General features: G+C 40.3%; 1 protein-coding gene and 1 long non-coding RNA gene across 3 annotated transcripts; one reads left to right on the top strand and one right to left on the bottom strand.

Moving 5' to 3' along the window:
• The first annotated feature begins 589 nt into the window (after positions 1-589).
• rudhira (breast carcinoma-amplified sequence 3 protein rudhira) lies at positions 590-26,101 on the top strand. 2 transcript variants are annotated; one of them, XM_020947210.2, is made up of 8 exons: positions 590-2,364; positions 7,997-9,161; positions 9,225-9,528; positions 9,597-10,542; positions 10,603-10,909; positions 10,968-11,233; positions 11,303-11,455; positions 23,451-26,101. In XM_020947210.2, exons 2-8 carry the CDS (start codon positions 8,275-8,277, stop codon positions 24,035-24,037), a joined length of 3,450 nt encoding a protein of 1,149 aa, XP_020802869.2. In that variant the 5' UTR covers positions 590-2,364; positions 7,997-8,274; the 3' UTR covers positions 24,038-26,101. The 2 variants fall into 2 exon arrangements, with proteins under 2 accessions (XP_020802869.2, XP_020802867.2); XM_020947208.2 differs by lacking the exon at positions 23,451-26,101 and adding an exon at positions 13,758-18,886.
• LOC147643218 (uncharacterized) lies at positions 2,786-6,437 on the bottom strand. The gene is made up of 2 exons (XR_015272300.1): positions 4,671-6,437; positions 2,786-4,612 (listed from the first exon to the last, which is right to left on the bottom strand). It is a non-coding gene; the product is annotated as an uncharacterized LOC147643218 (long non-coding RNA).

Raw genomic sequence — 26,101 nt, 5'->3', positions numbered from 1 at the left:
CTACATTTTTATTTCACTTGCTGTTTAAGCAACAATATAGCAATTTGTATATTTATTTAGCAGATTGTAGCTTATTTTTGTTTTTTGTTTTATTATAAACATGTATCTTAAAACTAATACATTTTTATTTTACTTTTTGTTTAGCAGCAATCTAGCACTTTGTATATTTATTTAGCAGATTGTAACTTATTTTTGTTTTTGTTATTATAAACACGTATCTTAAAACAAGCACAAAATATATACACAAAGTTATGATGCTTTATATATGTTACCATTTGAAATAGCTTCTTTCTTCAAAAATGCTAAAGAAAAAAACAGCTACTGAAAAATCAACTACAATTACTACTAAAACTACATTTTTATTTCAGTTTCTGGTTAAGCAACAATCTAGCAATTTATATATTTATTTAGCAGATTGTAGCTTATTTTTGCTTAGAATCTAGTTTATAAAAGTGATGATAGTCTGGTAACACTAACTAACACTGTGACTTATATCGATGGATCGATAAGTCATACCGTCCGATTTACTTGATAATCGGGGCAATCGATTTCAGTTGGAAAAAACCCCAGTAGATGTCGCCTTAAACTGGTTCGTGTCTAGCTACAGAGAAGTCAAGAAATAAAATTAACTTCGCATCGTCCTCTCCTGACAAAAATTATATTTACCTACAAAGGCACAACAAATATAATATTGCTTCGCATTTTCCTGCATATCAAAGAAATAATTGAAAACTACTGTAAAAGCTAGGCAGTCCATTTACAGCAAGGCCACCAACCATGGCAAGAGACCCTTATACATTATAATCAAAAATTATTTATTTATTTATATAAAGCTAGCGGTTGGTAGTAAACTAAAGGTTAACTTCAAATTATGAGCATAGGCTGCTGTGGCCTACCGCTCGATTAAATATATACAGATTTTAATTTTGTACGATGGGCTTAAAGGCTAGATTTTATGGGTGAGTTTGGCTTTGTGGAGGAAGGAGAGGATTTTCATAATCAAAAATTAATATTATTACTTTAGTGAAAATATGGCAAATTATATGGGTTGCTGTTTTACAAACTATAAAAAAAACCAACAGAAATCCCCAGATGTTTTTTATAAGTTTCACGGTGGCTACCGTTCGTTGATTTTTAATTTAGCCGAGCTCTAAACCTTTTCTGTAAATGAAAAATGACGTCATTGCAAGACTTCAGGGCAAATCCGATGGCGAAGTCAAAGTAACAGCTGTGAAATTGTGAACAGATAATTATCGAAAGATAGTCGACTATCGATAGGCGAAAAGAAAAGAAAAAACAGAGAGACAGAAACAGAAACAGAAATAGCGCAGCAACCAAAATAATAACAATTAATAATACTAAGTGTCCGCTGAACGATTACACAAAAATAAACCGAAACGCTCGCTAGCCAGCCACCCAGCCTAGCTAGTACTAGTTTTTTTTTGTTACTTTTCATTGGCAGCAAACAGTCGTCGTCTCTCTGGGATCCAATATTTTTTTTATGTTTGTTGCGACATAAGTTTGAACGGGCGTTAAACCAAATTAAAATACAAAAAACAAAAAGGAGATCACTTGGCCACATTTAATGTCGCAGTTAATTTTTGTGAAGCACCAACAATAACAATAACAACAGCAGTAGCAACAAAAATCGTAAACGAAAAACGAAAAGAAACGAAACGAAAAATAGAAAAATAAAACGTACGACGCAGTCTGTCTGTATTGGTGGTGTGTGCGTGAGTGTGTGCGTGCGTTGTGCTGGCGTTCGAGTGTGCGAGCGAGCGAGCCAGCAATAGGGCGGCAGTGGCAGCGAAAAGAGATTTTCGACATCATTTTTCTCTCGACAATTTTCAAACAAAAACTCAAGTTTTTGAACTTGAAGAAGGGAGTTCGCAAAGCCGTAGAAAAGCAAAGAATTAAGCCCATAACACTCTAATCGGAGGGCGTGGCAAAGGCGGAAAGGAAAAAGAAGTAGAAAACGGAAGAGGCAAGAGAAGGATAAGAGGAAAAAGCAAAACGCAGTTTGAGATTGTTGCTGCTGCTGCCGCCTGCAACGAAACAGAACAGAAGTAATATAAGTAACACAAATAATAATAAAAGAGAGGCTCCACCAAAAGCAACACCAAAAAGGAAATCAACAACACAAAGGCAAAAGTAAAAAACAAAAACAAAAGCCAAAAAGAGAGCGAGAGAGCAGCAGCTGAAAACATATGATTTTTGTTTGTGTTGTTGTTTTTGCGCGCGCTCTGCGGAACGAGTGAGAAGGCGGAACGCGAGGAGCGACAGGAACGAGTGGCATTTGTTGCTGTTGTTGTGCTTCAGCTGCTGGCTGATTCAACCAACGGAACAGAAACAACAACGCAAGTGGTAAGTTCTTCTTCTTCTAGCTGTTGTTTTTGTTTGACGCGCAAAAAAAATTAAAAATCGTGTATATACGAAATCGAAATCGTACGATGGAACTTGGGTAAAAAAAACACAAAAAACAACCTCCATTTATGCAACTATTTGTTTATTGTTGCTCTGTCGAAATCACAGACGTGTAAATTGTGCAAACAAAGAGCCAAAGAATAGAGCAGAAGAACGGAAAAGAAACTCTCGACTGAGAGAGAAAGAGGGAGAGTGCAAGAGAGCTAAAACAAAGTTATTTGCTGTTATTTAAATGTCAAAAGTAGTGGAAATTTTGTTTTGGCCTGTGACGCGAAAAAAATATATAATTTCAAAACACAAACAATGAAGGGGGAAAAAAATCACACAGATACACTCGCTTGCTCTTTCTCACTCGCCCCCCTCTTCTCACGCACACAGGCCAACGGAATCTATATGTACGTGTATGTGCGCATTAGACGGGCAACAACAAAACGGTGGAAACGGACTGAAACTAAAGGAACGAACTGATAGTGAACACAGTGGAATGAGCAAAGGAAAAAGTGATTATAATTCGTTTTATGTGGACTTCATATATAATGAAAATAGTGTTTGTTGAGCTTGCAATTTACTTTAAACCCTTTAAAAATGTTTAAAGAAAAACATAATATAAATTCATATTAATTTTTGTTGTTTGCCCTTTGAGTTGCGTTTATTAAAGCTCTTAGATTTTAAACCACTGTGCGATGCTGTAAGTGTGCGAGAGAACAACAAAATTTCGTTGCAGCTGAGTTGCTGCCACTGCATTTGTGTGCATTCTATTGCATCTGTGTTAGATTTTTGTTTTCATTTTGGTCTCTCTTTCACAGCCTGTCTCGCTCTAGCTCTCTCTCTCTCTTGCTTTTTGACTTCTGTACATATTTTGATAATTGCTCCAAGTTTTGGCTCTTTGTTTTCTAAAATGTATGCGAAAGCAATAACAACGACGGCCGTCGAGTAATCAAAAAAAAAAAAAACAAAAAAAATATTTGGATGACACAAATTATATTGTGTTTTCATTGTCGCTTCATTTACAAATTAAAACGCACATCAAAAGTGACATTTTTCAATTGCCTTCCTCTCCTTTGTGATTTACCTAATAGAAATGTTTGCCAAAAAATCTGCCAACTTGATTGTAAGAGGGGCGGGGGAATGTTTGGGCGAGTGGGAGGCGGCGGTGGGTGGCATTGACAATAAGCAGAAACACAGAAACAAGAACCGAATGAAAACACAAAAAAATGAAAATTGCATTCCCCCATGTCAGCACTACAGTAAAAATTCTTCACAATGAACCAATACTTTGATTTTACAAAAGGAATATTGTTTGTAGTAATATTTACGTTCTATTTTTTACACCCTCGCAGGGTATTATAATTTTAGTCTGAAGCTTAAAAAGCAGTGAAGGAGTCATTTTCGACTCTATAAATCAAATATATTCATGATCAGGAGAAACAGGCGAGTCGATCTAGCCATCTCAGGCGGAATCAAAAAATGTTCGAAATTTTTTCAAAAAAGAGAAGGGGTTACATCGTTAAAAAAAAATTGATAAAAATTTTAATTTTTTTACATTTTAAATGGAGTATGCAGATTTATTAACCTACTAAAAACTAACATAGGGCACCTTTCCGAAATAAAATTAATGCTTTTTTTTTTAAACAATTAAAATAAAATTATAAACAATTATAATAAATTGTGAATTGTGAAGCTACTTAATTAGCAATGATAAAGATCCATAGGTTTGTCCCGCTTTTCCTTGTTTGTGTTATTAACAATTTACACTTTAAATCGACTACAAGCTCTCTCTGTTTTTAAAATATATGTTTTGATTATGAAAAACATAAAAAGAATGTAGTACGAACATTTTATTGCAGTTTACGTTAATCTTAGGTATGCAGCAACAAAGAGGTTCGTTCGTTTGGTGGTCTATTGACACATAGATTTGTTTTATCCGCTGCTGGGGAGAAGCGAGGTTCCTTTGTTCGCTCCCAAGGACTGTCAGAGGTTGGGGGATGGGTCGCGACTGTCTTATCAGTTGCGGCTGTGTGTTTGTTTCGGGGGGTGTGATTGATACTATGTGGAAAGTGTTTCTCAATCTGGTAGTCTCAATAGAAAATAATTATTCGGCCCTAATCAAGCGGGAATAATCAGCTGTGTGTGGGTTGATGAACTTGCGCCTTATAGAATCCGTTTCGACGATACGCTGTATCACGACCTGAAACAATTTTTATTAATTTCGATTTTTATTTTATTTGATTTTGCATGTCTGATACTCAAGCTCTGTCTTTGTGTGTGTATTTTGAGTAACACCTGTTCGCAGTGTGAACTCGTGTGTGAGCTATTGTTGTGCCGAAAATGATGGGGACAAAATAAAAATCCGATTTTTTTTGTCAAGTGTCTTTTGGCAATGGCCAGCATAAACAATGGGAGCCCCAACAACAAAAAGCAGCACACTACTCAACAGACAAAACACACACAAACACACACACACACACATGTGCACTCTATTTTGGGGTCTCTCTTTTATCTACGTATGCTTTTGCTCCCGCTGCCCCCCTCATTCTTGCATAAAGAAATTGCAGCGAACTTGAGCTTGGTCGTCTCGTTCATGCGTTGGCCGAGTTCCCATTTGAACTTGTTCTGGAATTGATCGAGTGTCAAGGGTACGTGTAAACCAGTGAGAGGCCAGCTGCTAGTTGCTCCCACAGTGGCCATTCGTTAAAGCGAATATATCGCAAAGTTAATATATTATTTATTGTCATTTTAATTCACTCTTTAAGTGTACTTCACCTAGTGTACTTATTTCTTGCGTTATTTAAAGTAGTTTATGTATATGACCTATAATTTGAATGTTTAGTTAAATACGCATACACAAAGTTTTAACTGTATTAACATTGAGTTGGGGCTCTTTCTCTCAACCTTTCTGTCCTTGTTGCACTCCCACAAATGAATTTATGCCATTTGGGTTGCCTATTGCTAAACAAAGACAAATGCGTTACTGATGTCGCATAAGGTGAGAGCGAAAGAGAGGCAGTTGGTACTGGGTAAGTGGGGCTCTGAGGGGGCGGAAGATGGAACGCTCTTGCTTGCGCACCAGTATTTGTTGCGGGTGTGAGTGTGTGTGTGACATTGCTTGTTGATATTATAGGTTTTGTTTTTGTTTTTGTTTTTGTTGCGCGTGTGTCAAGCCAATTGAGGAATGCAGCGTATGCATATGCCTCCTCCTCTTCCACCTCTTCCTCCTCCTCCTCCCCCTTCCCTTCCCATCTTCTGTTTTGTGATACTGTTTTTAGGCTTAACCTTTAAGCCCGCCCCACTGATTATTAAACCCCCCGTCCCCAAGTAACAATAATGTCTTAGGAATTTTGAGTTCTTTCAAGTAAAGTTGAGTTCTTTCCACTTGTAAATTCTTTGCCAGAATATTGCAAATTTTTACTAGCGTTTAATTGAATCATTACGCCTTTTACAGCACGACTTCGTGTCTTATCTTCTGCCAATTGCAGTTCCATGTGCATATAGTATGTGTATATAATCGTGCTTGTTAATTACCTCATTTCTATCTATACGAAAACGGGACTTGTGTGGTGAAATATAATCAATTGCCATCACACGTGGAAAAGTTTCGGAAAATGCATTTGCAGAAAATCTAAGTTAAGGGAATCATTGAGTAGTTGTTCTCTGAATTGGCTAGAATTATTAACAGTTAATGTGATAGAAATGTGTGTAAAAGGCAGGCTTCATTTCTCTTCTTGTAATAAAATTTTAACTTCATGTTATTTTATTATTATTAAATTGTTTGAAGTGATTATTCAGTTTTATTTTTCTCTGTAACTGTTTAATAGTTTATTATACCCTATCAGGGGATTATAATTTTAGTCAAAAGCTTAAAACTCAGTGAAGGAATCATTTCCGACCATATAAATCATATATATTCTTGATCAGCATCAACAGGCGAATCTTTCTAGCCATCTCTGGGAGAACAAAAAAATTTTCAAAGTTTTTTCATTTTTTTTTCTTGTAAGGAAAAGGGGTTTAATATTTAAAAAATTCGAAAAAATTGAATGTTTTTTTTATTTTAAATTGAGTATGCAGATTTATTAACCTAATAAAATCGAACTTAGGGCAGCTTTCCGAATCAAAATTAATGCCTTTTTGGCTTAGTTATGAGTTTTTTAAATTTTGATTTGTAGAACAAATTGTCATATAAAAATATAAATAAATATCGATTCAAAGAATGCATTTATTTCAAGCTTAGTTATGAATGATTTCCGATACAAACCTATAATTAAATTGCAAAGTTATATACATTTGTATGTATGAAATTAATTTTCTTTCTTGTTTTTCAGTTCATTTTAATATTAATCATTATTAAAGTTTTTTTTTTTTGACTTAAGAATGAATAATAGAGGCAGTCATTCTATCATTAAGGTTGTGTATCTCCAATGGGGAAAATAGAAACAAGTATGTACATATGTACATACATATGTGTGTATGTATTTTTTTTTTATTACTGACCAACTGTTGCTTTAGCCTTCCTTTCCTTTCAAGAGGACGAAGAAGATGGCTTAAACGCTTATTTGCAGAAGCAAAGAAAAACTGATTGCTAGCCACTTTGTTTTTTTTTTTTGCATATTGCATTCCGCTGTGCCCCTTGTTCGCTGCTGGCGAACATCAACCACATAAAGAAGGCGAAAACAAGAAGCTAATGCAAAAACAAATGGTCTGATGATATCTGCGTGACTATGAGGTTTTTTGTTGTTGCTTAGAGCTTGTTTTTCGTTTACCTTTGTGTTTTCAATACAAAAAGTGAAAAACATCAACAAATATTGTTTTAGTTTTGCGTAGATTGTTACGTTACATTTGTAACCATTATTCGTTGCGACTGTTGTTGTTTTATTGCACTTAATTTACGCCCCATGAAACTGAAATTGACAAAAGAAACAGGGGCACAACCGAGAAAGTAATGCAAAGCTGGAAATACACGGAATTCGCTAATAAATTGGTAAGAGAAGTAATGAGATCGAGGGGGAGGGTGGTGTTGGGGCAGGGGCAGGGCAGTGGGGGGTGGCTCCGTGCAAAGATTAAAGCAGTTTGATTGAGACAAAGGGAAAACAAAACGGAACGAAATGGAATGACCAAAAGAAACTATGAAATGTGCGCATTAGGGTGAACCTTTGGGGATCTCAAATCACAGTTGGCATCACTGGATATATGTATTTCCTAAAAAAAGCTTTTGAAATTGGTTGTATTGGTTATTTCATTTTATTTTCATCATATGATGTTAAACGCAGGTTCCATATTATGACCTCATAGTTTATATTTCACCATGTTCGTTCTGACTGTTTTTTTCTTTGTTTTGTCAAGATATTAAAAATGACTAGACACACTGTATTTCTTTTGTGCAAGCACTTTAAAGGGGGTTCGAACTTCGACGTAATAAGAGCCTTGGAGCATTGTTTATAAGTATCAAATAAATTCTGCCATATACAGAATTTCTTCTAATCAGGGTTCACCCCAAAAGAGAGAACGTTTTGTAACAGTGCATGTGTTAGTGATAGATCTATTTGTTTATTTACTCTCTTTTGCTTTCTATTTGCAGTTGACAACAGAGCGAAAGAGCGGCGAAAGCGGAGAAAAAGAGGCGACAGATTCGATCCCAGACGCAGTGTCTCCGGGAGAGCCAGAACAGTGAGCGAAATAAGAGCGGGAGCAAGACTGCCAAACAACCTCCTTCCCCCCCCCTATATACACAAACACACACCCACTGCCAGCCCCCCTGTCCTCCAGTGTGGAGGCACTGCATCATTGGCAGCAGCTGTGGTAGCAGCTAGAGAGGAGCGATTCAGGAGCTAACCGCCCAGCAACCGCCGCCGTATCATGTCCGCGGACTCTCCACGCCGCCATCCCACCGGCGTGGTCGGTTCCGGCCTTGGACAGGGCTCTTCCGTCTCCGGATCGGGTTCCGGTTCCAATCACGGTCATGTCTCCGGTTCTGGCTCGAGAACGGGTACGCTGCCCGCCATTGTGCCGCCGCAGACCGTGTCGGATCGCTCCATTCTGGACTCGGCCATTGGTTTCATCAACGATGTGACCTTGGCCAATCAGCCGGTTCAGGATCCCAAGGACACCATCACCTGGGCCCGATTCGAGACATGTGCGGATGTCAGCGATCCACGTTTCGGCGACGACTGGGAGCTAGAGGGAAATGCGGCACCACCGCTGCTTCTGATCCTCGGCTACGGACTGGGCGTCCAGGTTTGGGCCATACCCGCGAACGGTGAAGCCGTGGAGGTGCTATCGTGGCGTCACGGTGTCGTCACTGCCCTGCGAGTCTTACCCACACCGGCGACGGCAGCAGCTCTGGACGAAAACGGCCGGGCAGATGAGCCCGTCGATGCCTTCGCAGAGAAGCGTCCCCTGGTGGCTCTTGTCGATGGTGGCAGTGCAGCGGCCAGTGGTCTCCTTGCTGGCAATTCCGGAATGGGCATGGGCGGCGGCGGCGGAATCAACACAGTCGGTGGCTCCGGCGGCATTGGAGGTGGCGGCAGTGGTGCCGTTTCGGCATCCGCTCAATTCAGTGCCGTGAACTTTCTGTCCCTGAAAACTGGTGTCCAGGTCAAGACGATCAAGTTCAAGAACGCCGTGCTGGACATCCAGGCGAACAGATCGGCGGTGGTCATTACGTTCCACGAACGGATAGCCGTCTTCGATGCCAGGACACTGGAGGACCGTCTAACCATTACCACCTGCTATCCCAGTCCGGGGTGAGTTTTAATCTTGGTGATTTTCAAAGAGAAATACTTATTTGTTGTGGTTCCTGCTTGCAGGATTAATCCTAATCCCATTGCGCTTGGTCCACGCTGGCTGGCATACGCGGAGCACAAGCTGTTGCACTCCAAGCGCAGCGGCGGCGGGTGTGACGGCGAGGGCGTGCCCAGCTATACGGCAACAGTGCTCAATGCGGCCAAGTCCCTTGGCAAAGGGCTGCGCGAACTGGGCGAGCAGGTGGCCGCCGGATTGACTGGTACCACAGCCGGCAGCGGCGCCAGCTCTAAGAGTAGCAGCTTCGATTCGGCCAGCGGCGGCCCGGATGCCAAGCAGTCGGGCGTTGTTACCATCATCGATGTGAAGGTGAGTTTCCATGATTTCCAGCCAACTGAAGCCACTATTTGATCTTTAATGGGTACTCTTCCGTACAGCATCCGGTGAAGGATTATAGCCCCACGTCGGGCACACCTCTGAGCTCAACGGGCGGCTCACAGGCGGCCGGTGATCCGATTGTCGCACACTTTCTGGCCCATAGCGAGGCACTGGTGGCCATGGAGTTTGACAGCTCGGGCATGCTGCTGCTCACTGCCGATCGGCGTGGCCATGATTTCCATGTGTTCCGCATCCAACCGCATCCGGTGGGTCCCAGCCTGGCCGCCGTACATCATCTGTATGTGCTGCATCGCGGTGATACCAGCGCCAAAGTGCAGCACATTGCCTTCTCGCTGGACTCGCGTTGGGTGGCCGTCTCCACGCTGCGTGGCACTACCCACGTCTTCCCCATAACACCCTACGGCGGCGCCATGGGCGTGCGTACGCACACCTCGCTGCATGTGGTGAACAAGCTGTCCAGGTTCCATAGGAGCGCCGGCTTGGGAGCGGATGGTCGCTCCAGCTCACCGATTTCGCACTCGGAGAGCACGACATTCGTGCAGTCACTGCAGCCGTACCATAATCCCACATTGCCGCCGTATCCACGGCCGGCGGTGGTGCAGCCATTGGCTCAGCTGCGACAGCCCTTCACATTGGGATCACCGCCAGGATCAGCGGGCTTAGGATCGGGCGTTGGAGGAGGTGGAGGCGGTGGCGTCGGCAGCATGGGCGGTGGAATAAATTCGGGCGTTCATGGAGGAGTTGGCGGTGGCGGCAGCAGCAGCCAACGGCAGCGACAGCGTCTGTCCTCGCTGTCGGATGACAGCGGCAAGCCGCTGAGCGTATGCTCCATCTTTGCCAAGTCGAGATCTTGGCTACTGGAGCCACCGATGGCGACACGAGAGCAGCCGCATCGCGTCCAGCGCAAGGCGGTCGACTCGCTCTTCGTAATGGCCGGCCACGGGGCGCTTATCCAGTATGATCTGGATACGAAGCTAGCCTCAAGTGAGTGCATCACCATATCTTCGTCCTAATCTTTAGCTGACATTAATTTTTCCATTACAGATGTTGCCAAAGAGAAGATATGTGATGACACGCCCATCGAGCTGGAGGTGGAGGCACGTGCCCAGTGGAATCTGGGGCGACGCAAGGATGGATCTCAAGAAATCATACCACCGCTGGGGCTGGACAATTGGCTGATCAAGGACCGCCATGCCAGTCTGCTGCTGGACAGCGCCCATCAATTCGACGAGCCGGACGAGCGGGCCGAGAGCTGGCTGGCCCAGGTGGAGATCATAACGCACGCGGGTCCCCATCGCCGTTTGTGGATGGGGCCGCAGTTCGTCTTTAAGAACTATAATACGCCCAGCGGGTAAGGAATATGGCTTTAATATAATTATCAGGATCTATATAAAATTATGTTTCCTTAGTTCCAATCTAAACCATGTGGATGCCGAGGCAGTGGAGATTGGCGTCACCAAGACTTCAACCACCACTTTGCCCTCGACGGCAGCTAATGCCTCAGCATTGGGACCAGGTGCGCTGGGCGTGGGTGGAGCCAAGGATCGATCCAGTCCGTTGAATATGCCTTTAAGTGCCGCCACTTCGGTGGGAGCAGCTGGCATCGGGGGCTCGTCGGCTATGACCGGTCGCAGTGGATCCGGCGTGCCAGTGCTCATCGAATCGGGATCGTACAGTAAGTGAAAGCAAATGAAATAGATTCGGAATTGAAGACTTAACCAATATATATCATTATGAATAATAGGCAGCATAGAGCAGAGTCCCAAGTTGATGGATCGCTTCCGACATGGCCACTTGGATTCGGACTACGGGCATGGGGACACTCGTCTCAAGGAGGATCTAGCGGATGCCATGCGTGAATCACCCTCGACAGCTGCTGCACGGCGTGAGACAACGGGTAAGTGGTGATCCATAGTAAATCCAATCCGAGCTCCTTAATATCGCATGTTGTGCAAGACCATTTGAATGCTAGCTAGCCGCCGGCGATAATATTCTCTGGCTGGGGTCATGTGGAGCTAGGATCTTGTTTGGTGGCGGATGGATCTGTGCCCAACTGAAAGACCCCAGCAAAGAGTTGTTAGCTCATACGCCTTATAATAATAACATGCATAACGACCATACATCTAGCAAACTTTAGAGCTTAAAACTCTTAAATTTCTAGATACATCGCTTAAAGCCAGTCCAAAAATGAATCTGGCGTTACTCATATTGTTATTATAAGGTCTTTGGTTAGCCGGTTTCTTCGATGTCTTCACAATTCTCTTCTATTTTTTTATAAATTGTTTACTATCTTTAAGACATTTGTGTATTGTTTTATCTATTATTTTGATTCCTTTTTATTTTACTTTATGTTAAATTTTTTTGTTTTTGTTTTGGAAACACACATACATACAATACAAATACATACAATATATATTTCTTATGTTGTTTAAGTTCGAACGCTTTCGAAACGAAAATGTTTAATTCCAAATATTTTTGGTGAAAAGAATGAAAAGGTTATATTTTAATGTTGATAATGAAACACCACGAAATTGGCATTGGTTGTTGGTTGTTGATAATGATAATGATGAAATATGATAATGATACTTATGATGATGATGATGATGTAATATCCATCAATTTCCCTCCTCTCACTTTCACTTTTGCATGACTCTTTCATAACTCCATTTCTCTACCATTTCACTTTCCCCACTCCGTGTGTGTGTGCGTGTTTTTTTTTTTGTGGTGTAAAGCCTGGTGTGTTGGTGTTTTTGAACTTTCAGTTGTTGTTGTTGAACTTTTCTTCCTTGATTTTTTTTCATAGCCGAAATACATCGCTTAAGCAATAACTTAACAACAAAATTTTCTTTGGTGTTTTTTGTCCAGCCCAATAAATTGTGATATATTTCTATTTTATTGCAACTAAATTTAAGCTAACTACATTTTTGACACAGCAAATATCCTTCTTAACAAGAAATAATGAAAGAAAATAACCCTTACGAAGCTCCCCCGAAATTGAATTCTCCCTTAATACCACAGCTCGCTTTTTCAACATTATCTTAGGAATTTCATCGGGTTTATCTAATTGATCTTGATCTATAGCCTGGTTTGTCCTTACGGCTTACACTGCTCACCATCCCCTAATCTAATTCACCAGACGCTTGCATCCTTTTCACCACACTTGCTTGGCGTAAGGATTATCAATTTATTGATGCCTGGCAACGCTCCATTCGCTTAATCCTTTCCCTATTCTTCTGCAAGGCTCTCCTTCTACGGGTTCTTTCCTTGTTTGTCCCCTGTCTCTTGTGATTTGTTTCATCAACTTTTAATTTACCAAAAAAATCAAAACCAATTCTTCTGCGAAAAAAGTATCATTGCACGTGCGAGTGAGATAGCCTTTGTTGAGTGACTGAGGGCGAGTGAGATGGGAGAGAGAACAAGAGCGGGAGAGAAAGATAGAGCGAGAGAGAGAGAACGATTGAGAGGAAAGAGCACATTAATCTACATGAATCTTCTAATAAAAAGCCAAAGCCATTCAAATTTCGATAACGATATTCACAAATATACAAATTCTCCAGTTTCTTATGTTTATTTCCCAAACAAAAAAGAATAATTCCAATATAATAGAAATCAAAATAAAAAACATCGTGTCTTGTCACGCTATTTTCTTAACTTTAATTTCTTTTCGTTAATTTATTTCACACTAAAAAAACGTAAAAGAGTTTTAAAAAATATCGTTTTCGTTTTTACAAAGTTTATTTATTTATTTTCTGTTCCACGTTCGAATTTTTCTTTTAATTGTTTTGAGTGTTTTCCGCTTCCTTTTCAATCGATCAACTGCTAAAGAACTTAGTTTTTTTTTGTTGTATAATTATAATATTTAAAAAATAAAATAAAAACAGAAGCTACAGAGAGAGAGAAAGAAAAAACAATAAAAACAAAAGACAAACAAAAATCAAATGCAAATTAAACATTTTCGAATCAAGATCCAAATCAAGATCCAAATCAAGATCCAAAAAATTCGCTTTTGGCTTTTTGTTTTTTGTTTCCTGTACGAACCAAAGATGAAAGAAATGTAAAAAAAAACAAATGCGCTTTTCTCATAATTTGTTTTCTCTTCTTCTTCTATTTCTCGTTTATTCTCCGCTCTGTGTTCCGTGTCCACCGTGACCGCCCACCGTTTGTTGACCCGTCCGCCTTCGCCTCTATCTTCGAAGCAGATCACCAGGCTCCTTCATGCGGAGATCCTGCTGCTGCTGGTGGTGCTGGTGCTGCCACTGCTGCAGGCTTGACTTCCTCGCCGCTGGCTTCCTTGGAGGCAGCGACGACGACGGCACCCACAGCCACCGCCTCGACCTGTGATAATGCCTGCTATTACGATGCCCTCGCCGAGCACGAGAGCCTTAACGAGCTGGACGATTCGGAGGATACGGAGGAGGCAACGCAGCACATGGACTCTGGATCATCAACGATTTCCGCTCTGGCCTCCGTTTTGCCCAATATTTGCAGCTATTCGCGTGTAGAGAAAATGGTGAATCCCTTGGGAACGGTCACCGATCTCAATGCGGGGATTTCCGGTGAACTGCAAACGGATATGCTGGACGAGGTGGTGGGTCAGCTGGCTGCCGAGGATACCGTCATCCATGAGAACTGTGACGAGGCTCTCTTCCGTCCAGTGGTGGCCATTTTTTGCAATGATCCCACTGAACGTCAAAAGTTGCTCCAACGCAATCGGGATGATAACCCAGAGCAGGCTGCCAACTGTCAGCCGCCGGTGGTGCTGGCCAATAAGCTAATTGTTCCTGTGATTGCCAAGGAAGTGGACGAGGTGTTGGTCCAGAAGGAGAAGCAAAAGTCGCAGAAGCAATCGCACAAGGCGCAGCAGCAGCAGCAACACCAGCAGCAACAGCAGCAGCAGCAACAACAGCAGCAAAAGTCTCTGCGATCTCTGGCCGCTGCCGAAGATGCAGCTCAAGCCCAGAAATTCGCCGAGTTATCGCATCTCAACAAGCCAAAGGGCAACAACAACAATAAAACTGCCAGCCAGAAGAGCGGAAGTTGCACCTCCGAGGACGAGAGTGCTCCAGCCATAGCCAGTGGCAAATCATCCTCGAAGAAGACCAAGGGTGGCAACAACAAGCAGCCAAAAGCCAGCGGGAAAGTCACCGAGAGAGCGATTATAGTGGAGAAGCGCAAGAGTCCAGAGCCGGAGCCAGAGCCAGAGCCAGAGCCAGAACCAGAACTGGAGGTAGAACCAGAGCAGGTGCTGGACTCCGATCTGGAATCAGATCATGCTGATAGCTTGCTGGCCAACAAGCGAAGCATTGCCGCCGTAATGGTGAGCAGTGCCAGTGCCCAGGGCTTGAGCCTGCATGTGGAGACGTGTACTACAAATGCAGAAGACGAGGAGGAGCCGGAGGAGGAGGAGCAGCAGCAGGATGACGAGGAGCAGGAGCAGCTAGAGGTGAAGCTAAACAAGAAGCAGGAGAAGCCTCAAGTTCAAGAGCTGCCTGTAGGAAAACCTACTCGAACACTGAACACAAAAGAGAAGCCAAGGAATCCGGAGCCAGAAAAGATTTTAAAGCCGACGCAGAGTGTCCAGCCAGTGGACATTTTCACTTCCGAGGAACCTGTAGTTACGGTTAAATTGCCACCCAAAACAGAAGAGGCGTCCTCTGATGATACCAAGAAGAAGGTGAACGAGAGTTCCAAAAAGGCAAAACCAGAGACAGGGGGCAAGAAGCCAAAGGAGAATCCGAATCTGGACAAGAAGGGTGCTGAAACCAAGAGTCAGGAGGCAAAGGAGGCGCTCAGAAAAAAGAGCGAAGCTCCTGTTAAGGAAGAAATCAAAACTGTAGCACCCGTGGACAACGGAAAGAAGGAGATGAAGGACGCGAAGGAGAAGTTCACTCAACAGAAAGAGAAACCGGAGCTGGTCAAGGAGAAATCCCCAGAGAAGGAGAAACCTATAGAGAAGGAGAAACCTGTAGAGAGGGAGAAACCTTTAGAGAGAGAGAAACCTTCGGAGAGGGAGAAACCCTTGGAGAAATTAAAACCCGGTGAGAAGGTAAAAGCCACAGAGAAGGAGAAACCAAGCGACAAATCTCTCGAGAAGGAAAAGACACTCGAAAAGGAGAAGCCGCTGGAAAAGGCAAAGCTTTCCGAAAAGGAAAAACTCTCGGAGAAGTCCTCATCGGTTACTCCTCCACCCACGAGCTATGTGGTAAAAGTGGTGGAGGAACCAGCACCAGCAGCAGCACCTGTATCCATCTCGAAACCAACTCCTCCGATTCCCAGTCCTTGGAAGATTGTCACGGAGGTCGCACCAACCCCCAAGCAGCTCTCTGCTGCTGTCCAGGACTATCCCAGTCTGGGCAAGGCAGCCGGCAAGTCGAGTCCGGAGAAGAAGCGAGATGAGAAATTGCTCCCAGGATTGGTTACGCCCCCGAAAGAGGAGCCAAAGCCGACTGGAACAACTTCCCGCTCCTCCTCGGTGAAGGACAACTTCGAAGACTTTCTCAGCGGCCTGAAGCCACTTGAAGAGCTGCCCCCACTGCCAGCCCTGGAGCCACTTGAAGTCAAGGAGGTGGCGGAGTCGTCGTCGAAGAGGGATGCGGAGCCAACGCAGCTAAGTCTCATTAATTTCGAGAGTCCGTTGCAGGAGAATGCCGCTATTCCGAGGCGGATATCGCCACCACCGCGGGGCTTTACCGAACAGAACCTGATCCTGGCGCTCTGCGGTTCCCTGCACTATGAGAACGAGCAGGAGCGGCTCCGGGAGACCGAGACGGAGCTGCTGGTAACCGAACCAGAGCCAGAACCAGAGGAACCAGAACCGGAGCCAGAGGAACAGAGCTACATACCCCTGGAAGCGATTTCATTGTCATCCCTGCAAAAGTCCACCTCCACATCGAACAACTCGTCGGGTTCCGAGGAAATTGTCATCATGGAGGGACCCGCCAAGAAGCTGAGCAAGAAGCACAAACGACTGAAGCAACTCCAGTTGCAGCAGCAGCAGCGGGATCGCGAAAGGGAGCCAGATGATGAGGAACTGCGTCCGCTGATCAGCATCAGCATGTGCGATTCCCAAGTGGAGATGCAAAAGCTGGCCAAAACCCTCTCGGGTGATGATGACGAGCGGGAAAAGGATCTAGAGCTGGAGCTGGAACTGGGGCAGCTTGAGGAGCCGGAGCAATCACTGCCCGAGGATCTGCTGCATTTTGGCAGCAGTGGTGCGGCCCTGGCTGTTACAACGGACAGCGAGGGGCCCGTGCCGGCCACCACATCCGATGACAATCTGACCTACGGCCAGCAATCCTCATCCGCCAGCAGTGCCGCGCCGCACAAGCTCAAGACCAAGAAGCTGGAGCACAAGATTAATCTAATTGCGGCCATAGAGGCGGCCACCTCGTCGTCCACATCCTCGGCGGAGGAGAGTAGCGTGGAGACGACGCTACATCCGGATACCACAGGCCTGGGCCTTGGTTTGCCTTCGAGCAGTGCCTCTGGCGGAGCTATTGGCTCCGGCTTGGGTGCTAGTTCCGGTGGCAATGCTGCCTCCTCGAGCCTGACCAATGCCGAAGGAGGTGGAGTCGGTGTTGGCGGCAGTGGTGGCGTCACCTCGGTGGGCGTGACCAGCCCGCCGAGTGCCACAAAGAAGAAGACAAAGCGACGCAAGAGATAAGAATTAGCGATTTGTTTGCTGTGCGTCTTTAGCCTCGTGGTGCTGTGGCATCTGTATGCCGCCAATCGGGTGGCACAATCCACCGGCGGCAGTGCACCCAGTGCCCATGCGCTTCAGCAGTCGTCGTTGGACCATGTCCCATTGTCTCCAGAACAGCCAGCAGAGATGGGAGAGCCAGGAGTGCCGGGTGAGCCAGTAGACCAGGCAGGACGAAGCCCTGGGTCCGATTCCCCCCAACCCAAGCCCATAGTGGAGCAGGAACAGGAGCAGGAGCAGGTTCCGCAGCGGCAGCAGGCAAAGTAGGAGAGCAGCAAACACTGAGAGAAACCAGAGAAGAGGAGGAGAAGCAGCAGAAGATTCATATTCATATATATAGTTTGGTGTGAAGGACCCGCCAGGAACAGACAGACAACCACGACAGATTCTAGCTTAATTCATTTCTCAGCAGTAACCACGAAAAGCAAAAGCAAAAGCAAAAAAGCAAAAGAAAACCATACAAAAAACCATAAAACACACAAAAAACACTGCAAAAAAATTAATATAATTATAATATTAATTAATAATTGTGATTTATCGAAAAGAACAGAAAGTAACAAAAAGAAATTCTAGTTTTAATGCATAATTTAAACTGAAGAAAAACAAAATGAAAACGACAAAAAACAAAACAAAACCGCGAAAAAAACCAAAACAAAAAACATTAAAACTTAAAAATGAGGAAAAACCACACAAAAAACAAATTTAAATACTAACCAAACTTTTAAGTGCAAAGTTATATATTGTTAGCTATACGTTTCTATAAATTATACACTCTATATATACACATTATATATAGATATAAAGATATATATTTATATTACACAGACACGAGAATAAATTAATGCTCTCCAAAATTGTACATAAAAAAAGGCGCTAGAAATGGTAAAAAATTTGTAAAATTCAATCAGCACACACACACACGCATACATACAGGACATTCAGTTGGAAAACCACTTAATTGCGTTTTAAAAAATATAAAAAGATAATGGTAGTGTGCAGCCCCATATGGGCGTTCAATTCAATTTAAAATAATAGTAATAAAAAGAAATAACCACTGCGGGAGAAGCTAAATATCAGAGTTTCTCCTGCCTGAATATCCAAACTGCGTGTGATTTTTGCAAGCAATTCAAAACAACTAAAAAAAAACTACAACTACAACTAAAAAGAATCGATTCAATATCGATTAAGTATCGATTACTAAACTGTCCAAATGTCACAACTTGTTTCAACTCGTTTCTAGGCTTTGCTTTCGTTAAGTTTTCCCTGTAAATCGTTCAAGTTTTTTTCCACATGTATCTTTTTCGTTTTTATGCTTGTTTATTTATTGAATTTTTTTATAATATAAAAAACGGTCTCTTGTAGGAACTTACAAATATTTTTATTCTTTTTTTTCAATAATTGTAAAAAGTAAAAGAAAGAGAGATAGAGAGAATGGAATCCAATTTGTTTTCTGTATATAAAAAAATATCGTATAAAAATGTAATCTAACTCGCAGTATTTATGATTTAATTAACGTTTGAGAAATGAGAAAAAAAGGCAAGGAGACAAATGAGGGAAATCGCTAAACACTAAAATTTAATTTAATTAAATGATGTATGATTAAATAAATGCAATTTTAGTTAAAAACAACAAGATATATGGTATTTCGTTGGGGGCTACACATATCATCTTCAGAAACACCTACAATGGTTTCAATTTTTGTTAATTTAAAGATGATAAAAAGTAGAGGAAACCAACTTCGGGAAACCGAAATTAAATTTGATAAAAATCTGTTGAAAACTGGTAAAATTATAATTTTTTTTCTTATTTTTTCGATCGTTCCTATGGCAGCTATAGGATATTGTAGTCTGATTTTAAAAAACTAATATCAAAATTCTATAATAATTAAGGATGAATGTCTCAAATTAGATTAAGATATGTTGATAACTAACTATAAAAGTTATTATATTTGTTCTATAAATCGTCCGATTGTTCCTTTTCAAGCTATATATATGTATATATTTAGTCAACCGATTCGGCATGCTCAAATATATATACTAGTATAATTATATAGAAGAATAACTCCATAGTTTCGTAGCTTGCATTTCAATTTGTTCCAAAAGAAATCTCGCACACCTGTGCATATGATTCCCAACTGGTTCTGACATCCCCGGAACGAAGTGACTGCTGCCGGCCAAGTCTCAGAAATGTGTTGTTACAAAAGTTGCAAGTCATTGTTTATTAGTGTATAAAGTTAGTGTCCATAGTTAATTACTGATTATAGTTAATAAGTGTTCAGAGTTACTTAATTTGCATTGATACTTCCTTGTCAAAATAACTTTCTAAAGAGACTTACTGTTGAAAGATACTTCTGATTAGAGATACTTACTGTTCAGAGTTAATTACTGATCAGAGTTACTCACTGGTCATAGTTACTTGCTGGTCATAGATACTTACTGTTCAGAGAAACTTTCTGATCATAGTTTTATAAATCGTCCGATTGTTCCTATGGCAACTATATATATGTGTATATAGTCCACCGATTCGGCATGCTCCAATTTATTTACCAGTAAAATTATATAGAAGAAAAACTCCATAGTTTCATTCAAATAGCTTGCTCTTAAATGTGTTTCAAAACAAATGGCGCACATCTGTGCATATGATTCCCAACTCGTTCTAACATCCCCGGAACGAAGTGACTGCTGCCGACCAAGTCTTAGATACGTGTTGTGTTACAAAAGTTGCAAGTCATTGTTTATTAGTGTTCAAAGTTGATTAGTGTCCAAAGTAACCTGCTGATCAAAGTTAATTACAGATCATAGTTAATAAGTGTTCAGAGTTACTTAATTTGCATTGATACTTCCTGGTCAAAGTTACTTTATATAGAGACTTACTGTTCAAAGATACTTCTGATTAGAGATACTTACTGTTCAGAATTAATTACTGATCAGAGTTACTCACTGGTCAAAGTTACTTGCTGGTCATAGATACTTACTGTTCAGAGTAACTTAATGTTCATAGAAACATACTGATTGTAGTTAATTACTGGTCATAGTTAATTACTGATCATAATTCTATAAATCGTCCGATTGTTCCTATGGCAGCTATATATATGTATATATATAGTCCACCGATTCGGCATGCTCCGATTTATTTACTAGTAAAATTATATAGAAGTGAAGTTCCATAGTTTCGTTCAAATAGCTTGCTCTTAAATGTGTTTCAAAACAAATGGCGCACATCTGTGCATATGATTCCCAACTCGTTCTAACATCCCCGGAACGAAGTGACTGCTGCCGTCCAAGTCTTAGATACGTGTTGTGTTACAAAAGTTGCAAGTCATTGTTTATTAGTATTCAAAGTTAATTAGTGTCGAAGGTAACCTACTGATCATAGTTAATAAGTATTCAGAGTTACTTAATTTGCATTGATACTTCCTGGTCAAAGTTACTTTATATAGAGACTTACTGTTGAAAGATACTTCTGATTAGAGATACTTACTGTTCAGAGTTAATTACTGATCAGAGTTACTCACTGGTCATAGTTACTTGCTGGTCATAGATACTTACTGTTCAGAGAAACTTAATGTTCTTAGAAACTTTCTGATCATAGTTCTATAAATCGTCCGATTGTTCCTATGGCAACTATATATATGTATATATAGTCCACCGATTCGGCATGCTCCGATTTATTTACCAGTAAAATTATATAGAAGAAAAACTCCATAGTTTCGTTCAAATAGCTTGCTCTTAAATGTGCTCCAAAACAAATTCCGCACATCTGTGCATATGATTCCCAACTCGTTCTAACATCCCCGGAACGAAGTGACTGCTGCCGACCAAGTTTTAGATACGTGTTGTGTTACAAAAGTTGCAAGTCATTGTTTATTAGTGTTCAAAGTTAGTAACTAATCATACATACTTACTGGTCATAGATACTTAATGATCATAGTTATTAAATCTTGAAAGATACTTACTGATCATCTACATTTAACAACCGTTTCTATGGCAGTTACATATATTATATATTGTAGTATTCCGATTTTCATAAAACTGAAATGGAAGTTCTATAAAAATAAAAGAGGGTATAAAAATGCATAACTCACTGCTTTACAAGCTTCTGACTAAAATGAAAATACCCGAAAAGGTATAAAAATAGGTATAAACTTATGCAATTATTTTTATAAGTTTTAAAGTCTCATAGCTAAGCCACAAATGCATTAATTTTAAATCGGAAGCCTGTCCTATGTTAGTTATTTTTAGTTTAGTAAATCTGCATACTTAGTTTCAAATTTAAACAAATTTAAAATTTTTGGTCAATTTTGGAAAGTTTCAACGCCTTTCCTTTTTTGCAAAAAATGGAAGATTTCTAAAAAAAAATTTTTTTGGCCGGAGATAGCTAGAAAGATTTGCCTGTTAATGCTGATCAATAATATATATGATTTGTAGGGTCGGAAATAATTTCTTCACTTAATTTTATGCTTCTGACTGGAATTATAATACAATTTTTAAACCAATCTTTATCTATATTTTTATATGAAAATTTGTTTACCAATCAAAGTTTAAAAATTTCATAACTCACCCAAAAATGCATTAATTTTAATTTGGAAAGCTGTTTTGTGCTAGTTGTTATAAGATTAATAAATCTGCATACTCAATTTCAAAGGTAAAACAATTTGAATTTTTGATGAAATTTTTGACAATTTTAAGGATGTAACCCCTTAAATAATTTCGAAAAAATGTTAAAATTTTATTTTTCTTCATAAGATAGCTAGATCGACTCGGCTGTTGATGCTGATCAAGAAAATATATGATTTATAGGGTCGGAAATGACTCCTTCTCTGACTTTTCAGCTTCTGGCTGAAATTATAAAACCCTGAAAGGTATAATTATATAGCAAAATATGTCGCAAGGTCTGGGTTAGTTTTAAAATTATTGTAAGGCTAAGAAATCACTATATGTGTATTATTTAGAGTTAAGTTATGCTGTTGATACATTACTTTAAATTAAAATTTAAGAATGGGATCTACGGAAATAAGGGAATTAATGGGAACATAAATGCATAGCTAGCAGCAGAGTTTAATTTTAAACCTAATCACTTAACTAATATCTATGTTAATAATATGATGTGTCATGGTAAAGACTTACCCCAGTGGAGGACACGTGGCTATCCGTTTTCGTCATTGCTCAATTGATCCGAGTGTGTAAATCACTTCCGGTGCCTTCAAGGCAAGCTTCATCCTGATCATCCAAATGTTGTCCATAGGCCACGTCATATTTTTCGGCTCGAAGGGCAGGCACTATCACTATCACTCTAGATGTTAACACTGGAGACGCCACCGACGGAATGAGGTGCGCAAGGCGGCAGAGCCCGCTATTTATAGGCTGCGAGGCAAGAGAACAGAGAATATGAGAGCGGGAGAGCAAGAGGTACCAGAGTGAGGCAGAGCCATATAGAGTGTAAGGGGTGTCTCTAGAGATGCACAAAGAGGGAGAGGCACAGAGAGTGGGAGCGAGTGGGAGTCAGAGAAATAGAGGCATATTCATATTTTATTCAGGAAATTAGTTAATTTTAATTTAAATCATTTAATAGGCTTTTAATGTTTAAATTTGCATTGCTAAAGTATTGTCTTTTATTTTATTTAAAATTTAAATGATTTTTAATCTTTTATTTGAAAAATACTTATGTTTTTCTGTTCTTTTGTTATTATTTTTTATTTTATAGTTATTTAAGCTACATTTAAGTTTTAAATGCATATCCTACTCCCATCGCTTTTCGGAAATGACTCTTTCACTGCCTTACAAGCTTCTGACTAAAATGAAAATACCCTAAAAGGTATAAAAATAATTATTAATTATGCAATTATTTTTATTTGGGCCAACAAACACCAATTTAAAATCGGAAAGCTGTTCTGTGCTAGTTTTTAATATGTTAATAAAACTGCATAGTCAATTTAAAATTAAAAAATTAAAATGTATATCAATTGAAAATTTTAAGGGGTTACATTCATTTTCTTTTTTTTTATTTAAATTGGTAAAATATTTGTTTCCACCTGAGATGGATAGATTGACTGGGCTTTTAATACTGATCAAGAATATATATGATTTATAGGGTCGGAAATGACTCCTTCACATTATATGTTGATTTATTATGCTGGAAAATCACTTTCTTTAGCAAGAATTAATTTATTTTCTCTCCTCTTTTTTAATCTTAGGCAACTATTTCACCAAGGATCAATTGGATGGCCTGGCTGCGCACAACAACAACAACAACATCAACAACAATATAATTCCAACCAAAGGCAACACTGCGATTCCGAATGCAACAACCTCGACCAACCCAATGCTAATGATGAACAACAAGTCACAGAAATTGGAGGCAACGGATGTGGCCACAGATTATCCAATACGGCAGTCATTCGGTGAACTTTCGACGGTGGTGAACATCGATGTGTTTGATGATCAACTAAGCATGAGCAGCATCAGCACCAACAGCCGGCTGTCACTGGAGGGACCACCGTCGCAGTCATCACCACCACTGAGCCTGACCAACGGTGGCAGCGGCGGAGGCGGAGTCTTGATGGACACCAATTTGATGCACTTTAGCGAGAGTGCTGGTACTGCAACTGCAGGACTGGCTTCGGCCAATCGTCAGCCCTTCGAGGTGGATGTGGATCTGGATGGAGATGATGATGACGGCGATGGCGACGGCGATGATGATGAGGATGAGGATGAGGAGGAGAGAGGACGGTTGCGGCAGCGGGATAGAGCAGAGATTCGGTTGGGACGCCGGAATTTGTGAGAGTTAATGCAACGGGCGGGCCTAATTGGTGGCCAGCTCCAGCTGCGACGCATCTGCACTCAGCTCTTTAGTCCGCGGTCCGCCGAGGAGCTGTAGAATCCCTGATTCCTTTCGTTTTTGGTGCTATCTGTTTCCCTCTACATCTACATCGTCCTCGTTCTCGTTCGCGTCCTCGTCTTCGTATTCGTATCTGTATCTGGGTTGCCGCCGAGCTATCCTAGCTTAATTTAGCTTGTTTTCCAAAGTAGTCCAAATAGTCGGCCATTTTTATTATTATATATATTTTTTTTAATCCTTTTACATTACAAAACACACACACACACCCCCTAAAAACAAAAACTAGAATGTGAAATGCCAATGCAATAAAAAAATCATGTTGAAAAAAAGAGATATATAAGCATAAGAAAATAGATCAGATCAGAGAGACCTCAGCTGAATGCCGTGATATTTAAAATAAAATTTAACAAACAAAAAATATATAAAGAAACCAGATACAAGAGAGCAAAGTGTGAAAGAAAAAGAGAGATAGAGGCGAAAAAACAATACAATATTTTAAATATATATACATTTAAACATTGCAAGATCGAAAGCATAAACCACAATTGAACCACAAAATACAAACTACAAAATATGAAATATGAAATATGAAATAGTTGTAATAGTAATAACTCAAACTACTTAACCCTTAGCCTTAAAGGAGAAAAAATTCGGTGAAGATAATTCGCATTCTATGCTATTCTGCATACATAAATATTTTTTTTGTTTCAAATTTTGTACTTTAGTTAAGTAGGAATTTATTTTTTTTTATATACTTTTCTATATAAGCCCATTCAAGTCCAGTTGAGAATATCCCACTCGGTACACGGTGCGTTTAGCTACCATAAGCTATTGATATAAACTAACACTCTTTTTATTCTATAATAATATTCTATAATGCCGTTTCTAAGTCTTGAGTCTGCCTTCTTTTTTTGTACTCTTCAATTTTGATTCAGAGCGAGCTCTGATTTTGATTCATTCCAAAACATAAGGAAAAAAAACAAACAATATGAAAAACCCACACAACTAGCAACAATAAAACATTAAAGTAAAGTCAGTAAAAAGTGAAAAAAAACATATCCATTTACAAGAAATACGTATACAATATAAAATATATATACAAAAATATTCCCATAATTTTTTTTCGGTGCATACTAACAACACATCCCAAAAATAAGAAGAAAAAACATTGAAAATTCACAAGTCTTGAGAGAAAACCGTTGTTCAAACTTCAGAAAACATTACATCTACTATATATAAATATATATACATATATATTTTTGTAAACACAATTAGATACATTTATATATATTTAGAGACGAGCATACCCCGAGCCATCTTTGGTGATACCAAAGTAAATGAGAGTTTATCGCAGTTAGAGCAATGAGAATTTCGGCTCTTGTTGCCGCTTCCTGTTTCCACCTAAAAAATAAAATAAACTGAGAAAAACAGATTAATACACAGACACACACACACACACACGCATACTGCTGGCCAGGTTGAGGTTGTGGACTAAGGATCGAGGATTTTATATATTTGAGCAAAATACGGAAGCGGATAAGGAGGAGAATAAGGATATTTTTTATACTTGCTACTAACTCTCGTCTTCACTTTGTGTTTCGACTTTAAAAGGATATGACTTCCCACATATACATACATATATATATATATATACATACATATATACAGCATATAGATACGCAAATTGGCAGACAATTTACTTAAAAACCTATATCTACATATACGAGTATATATATTCCTACATATACATTTATATGGCCATCTTATATACGATGTCCATTTCATGTCGTCGCATGTCTTTCCCCTTAGTTAATCGAAAGTTATATAAAAAAAACAAAAACACAAAACGAAAGCTGAAAAAAATTATATATACAAAAACAAACAACTTAAAAAACAAAAATCCATTTGTATAACCGAATGTGTCATAGAATTCATTTTGAGGGATCGATTTTAGAATCGAACCCACCATATATTATAATAATAAATGCATAAACTTAAAAACTCCAA

Source organism: Drosophila serrata, unplaced genomic scaffold (genome assembly GCF_035046125.1).
Source record: "Drosophila serrata isolate PLE 108 unplaced genomic scaffold, ASM3504612v1 contig_276, whole genome shotgun sequence".
Classification (NCBI taxonomy): Eukaryota; Metazoa; Arthropoda; class Insecta; order Diptera; family Drosophilidae; genus Drosophila; species Drosophila serrata.
Note: the sequence above shows the minus strand (reverse complement) of the source record. Positions and strands in the feature narration are given on the sequence as shown.